The sequence below is a fragment of the Lycium ferocissimum genome, chromosome 6 (assembly GCF_029784015.1).
Source record: "Lycium ferocissimum isolate CSIRO_LF1 chromosome 6, AGI_CSIRO_Lferr_CH_V1, whole genome shotgun sequence".
NCBI classification, from domain to species: Eukaryota; Viridiplantae; Streptophyta; class Magnoliopsida; order Solanales; family Solanaceae; genus Lycium; species Lycium ferocissimum.
In genome coordinates this window covers 69,228,439-69,239,718 of record NC_081347.1, presented here as the reverse complement: position 1 = coordinate 69,239,718, position 11,280 = coordinate 69,228,439, and the positions used below count along the sequence as shown (strand labels likewise).

At 34.2% G+C, this 11,280-nt stretch overlaps 1 protein-coding gene across 1 annotated transcript; it reads right to left on the bottom strand.

Moving 5' to 3' along the window:
* Positions 1–383: 383 nt before the first annotated feature.
* Positions 384–6,905, bottom strand: LOC132060206 (calcium-dependent protein kinase 1-like). The gene is made up of 7 exons (XM_059453122.1): positions 5,357–6,905; positions 4,576–4,719; positions 2,881–3,033; positions 2,605–2,720; positions 2,346–2,513; positions 1,406–1,630; positions 384–826 (listed from the first exon to the last, which is right to left on the bottom strand). Exons 1-7 carry the CDS (start codon positions 6,183–6,185, stop codon positions 701–703), a joined length of 1,761 nt encoding a protein of 586 aa, XP_059309105.1. The 5' UTR covers positions 6,186–6,905; the 3' UTR covers positions 384–700.
* Between the last annotated feature and the right edge of the window lie 4,375 nt (positions 6,906–11,280).

Genomic DNA, 11,280 nt, shown 5'->3' with positions numbered 1-11,280 from the left:
ATTTTAAAACATTCATTATATAATTGCCTAGTTGCTGCCACTTGACACATGAGTCCTATAAGTGAATCTGTGGCTCTATATGTATAGGAAATAAGATAATAAATTTTCAACTTTTTCATGTCCACTCGACCAACATTCAAAATAACATGATAGTTTCAAATATAGCAGATTAAATATACCTGTAGCACAACGATACAACCCTTGATCACCATATAATATTAATGGTGATCTAAAATAAGTGACTTAAAGACAAGAATTGAGTTGTCACTCATTGATACATCTTATACTTAACATTCTAGGGGTGCAAAGCTTGAATGATGCGAAATTATGCGATGCAAGTTTCTTGTCATGCAACATATTGACAGTACCAGTAAACACTAGTATCACAGAAGCAAATGAACTCTATCCAGCAAAATTGAGCTAAACAAGATTACCAAAAGGTGGTTTAATCTCCTTACCTCCAGAGATATACTCGGTTACAGTAAGTTCACTGCCAGAGTTGGGGAGAAAAAAAAAAAAAAAAAAAAAAAAGATGAAAATGTTGCAAAACTGGAAAAAATAGTGAAGTGCATAGGAAAAGCAAGGTTGTTGCTTGGCAAGCACTTGTTTCTACTATACAATCCTAAAACAAAAAAACTTTCCACAAGGGAAATGAAGAAATGAAGAAAACGAAAATAAATATTCTCGAAATGCAAAGGCTCTAGAGTCTTAGAGCGTCTCTAAATCCAGTGCTGAAACTGTGCTCTAGACCTTTCTTGCCACCGCCACTCACCGGATGTCCCTTTTGCATCATAGCGACAAACTCATTGTAATCAATGCGCCCATCCTGAAAATTTTAAAAAGAGAACTCTGAATATTGCCATGAATGAAATTACACACTCAAGAAGCTTGTCATGCTGCTCCTATAGACTTCATCATTTTATGGTAGGAGATAGGTAATATTATTATTATTATTAATCAACCAAGAAGCCATTGCTGCATATCCTTCAAAATTAAGTGACGATTTCGATTAAGTCCCTGACAAATGTAAACCAATACTACCTTTTAACAACTTTTAGTAGGTCTGGTACCAAAAGAGATAAGGAAGTAGTAATATGAACGACTCTCTTTGTCCCAATTTATATGACTCTATCCTTTTTAGCCAATCCTAATTAAACACCATCACATAAATTGTGATGGAGGGAATATGAAGTATCTAGAAGAAACAAAGAATCTTAGATTCTTGAAATAAACTAGCTGAACTTTTAGAAAAGGAAGTCTTTTTTAATCCATTTAAAGAGCCTTCTCAGAGGATCAAACTGTAGCAAGGCAAACTGATCATCAGCCCTTATGCAGTCGCTTGTTAAACTCCCTCGTCAGTCCCGTTTCAAATATTAAACTAAAGGAGTGTAAAAATAAAACTTACATTGTCCTGATCAGCGTCTCTTATCATATCTTCCAGATGGACGTCCCCAATGCCAAACTCCTCACAAGCTTGTTGAAGCTCGTCTGCAGTGATGTAACCACTACCATCTTTATCAAAGTAAGAGAAAGCAGCAAATAGATGATCTTCTCTTTCAATTTTGTTAAAATGTAATGTTGCAGCTATAAATTCCCCATAATCAATTGTGCCGCTGTTGTCAACATCCGCCTGCAATTTCAGCCAATATGGGTAGTTATTTGAGGTTGCTACTAGATCGCATGTAAGCTCACGAGCACAATTTTTAATTCCAATTTACTAAAATTAGCTTCATACAGGCCCTTCACTATTTGGCAATCAAACTACAGTCAAACTTCCAATTCTTCCTGTGAGGTGAAACTTCACCTTTTATCATTTACTTTTACATAATTGACCTTTGGCCTTCTCTATCTTTTGATTAAGGTTTTAGGCGTTTGTTTTATTTAAGACATGGCCTTAATAGTTTAGTCGGTTATGTCAGACAAGAGTTAGTCACATTAGTCACGCGTGCATGTGTATTAGACCCCACATTTGATAAAATCATTATATTTTTTTTGATACCTGCAAGATTAGATGATTCTACCCATGAAGATTCTTATCTTGACATAGACTGAAATAACCGGTAATAAGAGCATGTCTATTTGGAGGGGAATGGGGCAGGGAACTTAAAGGAAGAAAAGATGATGAAAGATTACGCAAATTTAGCAGTTAAATTAGTGCATTAATGCACCAATAAAAAATCACATACATCTTCGCAGAACAATATTTCAGTACAGTCGAAATTTATTTCTGAAACAAGTGAATAAGAAGTTCATGAATCAGACTTGATGCTTGAATTAGATCAAAAGAAAAAAAAAAAAAAAAAAAAAAAAAAAGAGCTGAATTAAGAATTGTTTCTGATACTTACTGCCTGCATAAGATCATAGATCTCGGACTCCTTGAGATTAGCGCCGACTCTTTTCAATCCAACTTTGAGCTCCTCGAAAGTTATTTGACCACTATTATCTGTATCTATCATCTTGAACATTTCTTTCAGACCAGCAATTTCTTCTTCAGATAGGCTTTCAGCAATGACCTGCAAGAGACGTGTAACTCATGATTAGTGTACTAGTTCCGACCCACAGTTTGTATGATACTTGGACGTGCTTGTGAATCTATAGACTCACTCTCAAAGCCATCTTCTTGAGCTTGTTCATTGCTGAAAATTGTTTCATTCGACTCAGAACTGCAGAATCAAGAGGCTTATCTGGAGCCACACCATCAACTTGAACCCAACGATGGCCTGTGGGGGAATCAAAATCACTCATAACTTTCATACAAATTCGTCATCTTGAAGAGATGTAAAACCATTTCCCACTACTAAAATTTGATCCACTATCATTTGTACAGGTGGACATGTTAAACTCAAATATCAGATAAGACAAACTGTTGAGAATACTTACATAAGACTTCATGAGCAGTTAAACGTTTTCTGGGATCTCGAACAAGCATTCTCCTGACCAAATCTTTTGCGTCTTCTGAAATACTAGGCCATGGATCTGATGAGAAGTCAAGATCACCATGCAGGACTTGGTCAAATATTCCTTGCTCATTTTCTGTATGATAGTAAATATTAGTAAAGAGAAATCATACAAAAAGATAAGCATAATAGGAAGAGCAGCAGTATTTGGTTTCTAAAAAACTTTTCCATTTGCCTTTTTCACTTGACTTTCTTTGCTGACAAAACTGGTTAAGTCTATGAAAAGTAGATCTTATTATGAACATGTACACGTTCTCTTTTCTTTAAAGTGTATGCAGATAAAGGAAGTTCCCAATTTTCTGGCGATTGCCCTTGACTCCTTAAGGGGCAGCAGCAGAAGTCGACACAAACCAAGGCGAAAGAACTGTGGGAATTTCAGTTGATCTTGCGTAAACTCTGGGAAGAGATTGAGACGTAGTAATGGATGAGCGAAAAGACGATGGATAAGAGGAGTGGGAGAGAGACGCTGTGTGTTGGGTGTGTGAACAAAGTGCCACATTGATAGTTAAAAAGACTGGGAAGCTACATATAAGGTGTAGGGATACTCTTAATGGAGTAAGGCCTTTTCGGGAAAACCGTGCAGGCTTGGCCCAATAGGGACAAAATCACACAGTGTTAAAGAGTATCATTGGGCTGGCTTAGCCAGACAACTCGTATAAGAGCCAATCATTTGACGAGACAAGTATGGAGATGGCAGCGTGATAGTGTGGGGCTCGGCTTACTACCTTTACCATGCCAAATATAGTTTGAAGAAGCATACGCACAAGAAGAATCTAGCTTTGGGCGATAGTTTGAAGAAGCATACGCACAAGAAGAATCTGGCTTTGGGCTTTGGTGACCTTAAATGCTCGGTCATGTGGGTGGCACACAGTGAATCTCGAAAATTGACTCGTGGATCTTGGTAATGGGCCACATAAAACTAAGTTCAAGGGGGAGACCCGTGGATCATGGTAATGAGCCACGTGATTGAGTTGGAGGAAGAGATTGTCAGGTGTGCGAACAAAGTCCCACATTAGTAGTTGAAAAGATTGGGAAGCTACATATAAGATGTAGGGACGCTTTTAACGGAGTCAGGCTTTCTAGAAAAAGAAAAAAAAAAACGTGCGAGTTTGGCCTAAAGCAGACAATATTACACCATGTTAAGAGTATCATTGGGTTGGCTTATAGCCCAATACTATGCAAGAAGAGAATCACATGAATCCTCTTCATAGTCCTATTGACTAAATGGTACTCCCTCTGTTTAATTTATGTGAAACTATTACTATCTGGGGAGTCTACAAGGTGCTTCTTTGACCACATTTTTCTTACATTTTTTCTAAGTTATTTGAATTATGAATTCCCATGACTTATAGTACTTTTAATGTAGTTTCTAAGTATATAAATTTTATTTTTATAAACTTGAAAAATCTACGTCAAAATTATTGTCAAAGTTATAAAGTTTGACCCTCGTACTCCGAAAAGGCTCACATAAATTGAAACGGAGGGAGTATATATTAGCGCTGATTTTCCTCTAGGACATTAAAATGGAAAAGTAAAGAACTTTGCAAAACTGAACAGAGCGAAGTGCAGAATAAAGTATAGAAAAATATCCTCAATTTTAATGACTATGGAATCTTACCAGCCCAGAAAGGAGGTACTCCACTTAATAAAATGTACACAATCACACCAGCACTCCAGACATCAGCTTCAGGACCATACCGTTTTTTGAGAACTTCAGGTGCAACATAATAAGGACTGCCAACAACATCATTAAATCTCTCATCTGACAAAGGATACATCAATTAATAGTCTGTTTTCAAGAGCTGAAACATTACCACTAATGAACAACATAGCATAGAGGAGAAAGAGATTCAAATTGCATCAAATAGCTATACAGGAGGTTTATCAAGATAGTTCAATACAATATGAATGCCAGTGAATAGGAACAGAATTCATCTAAATCAAGATAAAGTCTTGGACAGAGTTCAATAGAATCTGCATCATGAATACCTAGAACTAACATGCAAAATTCATGAATAATACATGTCAATTCTCGTTGGTCATCTTTTCTATATGGGCAAAGGGGCAAATTTGCCCCTAAACTATGCGAAATAGAACATATTTGTCCTCCGTTAATAGTTGGGGTCAAAAATGCCCTCAGCATTAGTAAAATAGCCTAAATTTGCCCTTATTTTCAAACAGCGGAAGCTTAGCACCCAGTGATGCCACATGTCCTGCAATTAAGGATTAATATTTCTAAACAAAGGGCAATTTGAACCTTTCACATAGTTAAGAGGCAAATTTGGCCTATTTTAGTAACAGCAAGGGCATATAGATTCCATGCTTATTGCAAAATAATGGAGAAGGAATCTTAAAGTAGCTTAAACCAAAGTAACTTACAAACTCATCAAATTAGGTACCTGGTTTGAAGAAAACTGACAATCCAAAATCAATAGTTTTGAGAAGTGAATCCTCCTTCTGATTAACAAAAAGAAAATTTTCAGGCTTAAGATCACGATGCATGACGCCCAAAGAATGACAAGCCTCTACAACTCCAAAAATAGTCCTCGTAAGCTCAGCTGCTTTTCTTTCTGTATAATGCCCTCGCTGAATGATCCTATCAAAAAGTTCCCCTCCGGCACAGAGTTCCATAACTACATGAACAGCTACAGCATCCTCATAAGCCCCTTTTATCGATATAACGTTTGGATGCCCCGCCAAGTGGTGCATTATCTGAATTTCCCTTCTAACATCTTCCACATCATCATCCGTTAACAACTTCCTCTTAGCAATTGATTTGCACGCGTACTCTTTTCCCGTCCCTTTTTCGATACATTTAAACGTAATTCCGAATTGTCCTTGTCCTAATTTCTTTCCTATACGGAAAAACTCCTTTAAGTTTCCAGTTTTCTTTTGTAATACTGAATCAGTCCTAAGTCCAGCACTACCTACCCTCTTCATCTCTAACGGCTTCTTGGGCTTCGCGGGCCCCACTTCCTTCTTTGCCGGTTCCTCTTCCTTCTTTTCTTCAGACTTAGGCATTGTCATTTGTTCAGGTGCCCTACTTTGGACAGGCAAATCAGGGTCTTTTTCGTCTTTCCCGGATTCTGCTGTTTTGCCTCGGGCACTATCATCATTAGTGGTGGTGGAAGGAGACTCATCCGGTACCCGAACCGGCCACAATGCAGCTGAAACTGACTGCACAAATCTATTTCTAGTAATGCTTGGTCCAACACAAGTATTCCCCATTTTTTCCTAAATTCACTCCTTCAGTTCCTCAACATTAAGATCTTATACTTGTAAAATAGCTCTATAATGCCACTCAAAATCCAATCTTGATTACTTTCCTCAACATTAAGATCTTATATTTGTAAAATAGCTCTACAATGCCACCCAAAATCCAATCTTGATTACTTCCCTCAACATTAAAATCTTATTTCTAAAAATAGCTCTATAATGCCCCTCAAAATCCAACCTTGAATACTTCAACCAAATAATCCAACCAACCCAAAAAAGTCAACCCTCTTAAACCAAACTCAAAAGTAGTCAACAAAAAGGACTAAAATCAAGAAACTTGTTCAACTTCAAGAATAGCAAATCAAGATACAATATGAACCCAAAATATTACTATCTAAGTAGCCCCAAACTACTAAAATTGAAATAAATTCTATGAATCAAATGTTACCTTCAAGAAGCACTGAGTAGCCATGGATAAAAGATTTGAACAGCCACACAAAGTAGATAATTAAACCAAGAAAAAGACAAAGCAAAAACCAAAGTTTTGAACTTTGGATCAAAAAAATTTTTTTTTTTTTTTGACTATGCCATTGAGAAGGTCAAAGAACAGCTTAGTGATTAAGTTAAGATCTTGATTATAACATAGTAACAAGTTAGAGTACTATAACAAATGAGAATTGGTATGTTAACCCTTAATGTGGTTTACATTTATTTAGTGAAAAAAATCTAGGATGCATTATAATATATATATTTACGTGCATTTTTCCATACATATATGTTCAGTTGCCATAATACGGACAGGCCCACAAGAAAAACGCGTTTTGGTCGGATATTCCAACCGGCCTAAGTTTTTTTCATGGGATTATGGTTCTTGTCCTTTTAATTGGACAAGTTAAATATTTGGCCGGTCAACTAAAAATAATTATATTCATCAGTTAAATATATATAAAAAAATCTTTAAGTGTTTTAATTTGATTGAACATGAAGTTTAAAGAATAAAAAGAGACTATTGAATCTTTTGGTTCTAAATTAAAGATGTGTGTAATGTATTAAAATGTCATTTGAATATTGTGGTTTAAACTTGTCATATAAGATGTTTGAATTCTCAACTTACTAAATATAGAAAGAAACACTCTTTTTGAAACAGATCAGAAAAAAGATGAGACACTTAAATTAGGACGGATGGAGTTATATTATATTAATATACAAAAAATATGTATTTGATGCCTATTATTTGGTGAAAGGCTATTTATATCAATTAGTCTTTTTAATTGGTAATAATTGGGTGGAGTAGTCACTCAAAGTCTAACTGTTGTTTGAAGTGCGATTAAAAGATAAAATATAATATAAATAAATTAGTCTTAGCTAAAGTACGAAAACATTTAGAAAATTTTACTACCAGTTGAAAGTTCGTATCTTTATCAGTTCAAACTCCATGAAAAAATATTGAAATCTGAGTTGTGGCAACTCAAAACTCATTAAAAAAAAATGAAGTTCTTTAGTGTTTTAGCTAGAAGAAGTCTTATTTAATTTATTTTTTTTCATTATACGACTAAACTTTTAAAATAATGATCAAATGTTAATTAGGGGTCCAAAAATGGGTATTTGTCCATGTCTTTGCGTATTGGTTGGTTTGGACCAGCTTTACTTTAGTTGTAATCTTCCATTTGTTTGCCAAACTATTTTCATCTGTATTAAGGTAATAGCTGAAAATTAATACGTCGTAATACTCAAAATTGAAGCGAAATTATGAAGATTAGTACACAATCAATTAAGTACTCACCTTATTTTCATCACTTAAATTTGCGCAAAGTTTGTTGTATTCAATCTTTGTTGTACTGTAGTCTTATGATGTTGAAAAGATAAAAATATCGAGAAACTATGAAAATAGGTTAAGATAACAAATAATCTCCTTGGTTGAATCATTTGATATCCGAAACCATTCTAACTAATTTAGATAACAAAACGCATTCTGGTCGGATATTCCAACCGGCCTGAATTATTTCATAGGATTATGTTTTTTTTTTTTTTTTTTTTTTTTGCGCGGATTGTCCCTATTTTGGGGTGTTCTTTAAATTTTTGTCTCTTGGTCTATAATTTTTGCCCTTACTTCTCATTGAATGAAAATTTGTGGGCCAAAATACCCTTATCTATGACCTAATTTCACAAGGCATAAGTCTGTAAAACTTTTATCTTGTCCGGCATAAAAATTATAGGGATTATATATTTATTAATACATAAAAAATATGTATTTGATGCCTATTATTTGATGAGCGGCTATTTAGTCTTTTTAAGTTGTAATAATTGGGTGGAGTACTCACTCAAAGTCTAACTGTTGTTGTTTGAAGTGTGGTTTAAAAAAAAAGTATTTTTGATGTAAAAATAAATATAAACAAACCACTCCTAGCTAAAGTGCTAACAAATTTAGAAAATTTTACTATAAGTTTAAAATTTGTATCTTTATCAGTTCAAATTCCATGAAAAAATATTGAAAACTGAGTTGTGGCAACTCAAAACTCATAACAAAAAAAAAAAAAAAAAAAAAAAAATTGAAGTTCGTTAGTGTTTTAGCTAGAAGAAGTCTTATTTAATTTTTTTTTTCATTAAAATACCACTAAACTTTTGAAATAATGATCAAATGTTAATTAGTGGTCCAAAGGTGGGTATTTGTCCATGTCTTTGCGTATTGGTTGGTTTGGACCAGCTTTACTTTAGTTGTAATCTTCCATTTGTTTGCCAGACTATTTTCATACGTATTAAGGTAATAGCTGAAAACTAATACATCGTAATACTCAAAATTGAAGCGAAATTATAAAGATTAGTACACAATCAATTAAGTACTCACCTTATTTTCATCAATTAAATTTGCTCAAAGTTTGTTATATTCAATTTTTGTCGTATTGTAGTCTTATGATGTTGAAAAGATAAAAATATCGAGAAACTATGAGAGTTGGTTAAGATAACAAATAATCTCCTTGGTTGAATCATTTGATATCTGAAACCATTCTAACTAATTTAGATAACAAAACGCGTTTTGGTCGGATATTCCAACCGGCCTAAATTTTTTCATAGGATTATGTTCTTTTTTTTTTTTCCGCGGATTGTCCCTATTTTGGGGTGGTCTTTAAATTTTTGTCTCTCGATCTATAATTTTTGTCCTTACTTCTCATTTAATGAAAGTTTGTGGGCCAAAATACCCTTGTCTATGACCTAATTTCACAAGGCATAAGTCTGTAAAACTGTTATCTTGTCCGGCATAAAAATTTTATTTGGCGTCCTGTGTGTCCTAGCAATTTAGATAACAAACTTCTCTATATCAAAATTGTTGAAAATTTTCATAGTGTCTAGTTAAATGTTTTGTCTTTGTTTAATTATGTCCTAATTAACTTTGCCTATGCAAGTCTTGAACACCATCGATGGTTTAAAGCCTGAATGAAAAAATGAATTTTGCAGTATGATGAAGACTAGCATAAGTATAAATATCATATCCGAAATCTAAATTCATTTTGGAGTGTTCATGACTTGAACCTGATTAGAAAAGAAAGGATACAAAAACTTATATAAGCGAGCCCAACTAATTTAGGGTTGAGACATAGATGTATAGTTGATTAAAGGCATATTATATAAACAATCACTCAAACTGGCTTCAGTTGGCAAGTAAGCACTACTCCAACTTTGGGAGTGTACATAGGCACCTCAACTTGTTCTTACTGTGTTAGTTGAACACTCCAACTTACAAAATGATCATCTAGACACATCCATAATTTATGTGTCACGCCGAAGTCGAGTGTCCATGACACAATAGCGGGAACAAGTTGAGGTGTCTATATGTGCACTTCAAAGTTGGAGTGCTTATTTGACAGCTGAAGCTGAGTGCATATTGATGTATTATGTCTTAATTAAATCATATCATATTTTCCTAGTTAATCAAGCCGAACTGATGGTACACGTATGGATAGAAGACCCTCTAGGTACGCAAGAGTTCAACAGACCCTTTAGGTACGCAAGAGTTTAACTTTTATATATGTTGACACATGTTAAAAATAATAGATTATGCATAACTTAAATCAGTACGTGATTTTACAAGGTCAATTTCTAATGGTTTCAACTTATTCAACTACTCGTTTAGTCGTATTCATCACGCATGAGCTCGTTTACCATGATTTTCCAACCTACTTCAAGTCATTATTTATTCTGGTCATGCTAGTTGGCACTTCTATAAAATAAACTAATGCTGCAAAGTACAAACTCTTAAAACCACCTAATATAAGATAAAAGAAAAAAGAACTTAAAAACAAAAACAAAAAGAGATAATGGTCAAAAACACACCTGAACTATCATTTTTTCGCGAGTTTTACACCATGACCATCAGTTGTTCCCTTTTCACACCCCAATTATCACCATCTATGTATTAAAACACACTTCAACTATCAGCGAGTTTCACACCATAGTTCAAGTAGAAATAGGGAATAGGTGATCGCTAGGGGTGGGCGTTCGGCCCATCAGATTGGATATGAAATTTTCGGTTTGGATTTTCAGTTTTCGGATTGAAGAAATTAGAATCCAAATCCAATCCAAATAAGTTCGGATTGGACTGGATTTTTTAAGTTCGGTTTCAAATTAATCGGTTTGAATATTTCGGATTTTCGGATTTAACTCTTAAGCCTTAAGGCAAGCTTATTAGGAACGAAATTCATATGTGACTGTGTGAGTTCCACAGGGGAAAATCTGAATCTTAATTGCTCTGTAATAGTAAGAACAAGGGAAAGAAAATAATAACTTGGCTAGTTCGATCACCTGACACTTGCTGCATAAAACATTCTAGGCAATGCAAGACATTATAAGATTGTTATCCAAATTGGACTTAATATTTTAATTTAAGTTTATATATTTAGTAGTACTAAAGTTTAGACTGTTTTAGTCCGAAGGATATTAGAAACTCGGCAGTTTATTAGTTTATATTTAAACTAAAATAAATTATTATTATAGATATATAAATTGTATATGTAATTAGTATTTCAACACGATATTCGTCATTTTGATTTTTCTTAATAAATATCGAATACGTAATGAATCCCCCAAAAGAATTAAAATGCAAAATACCGAA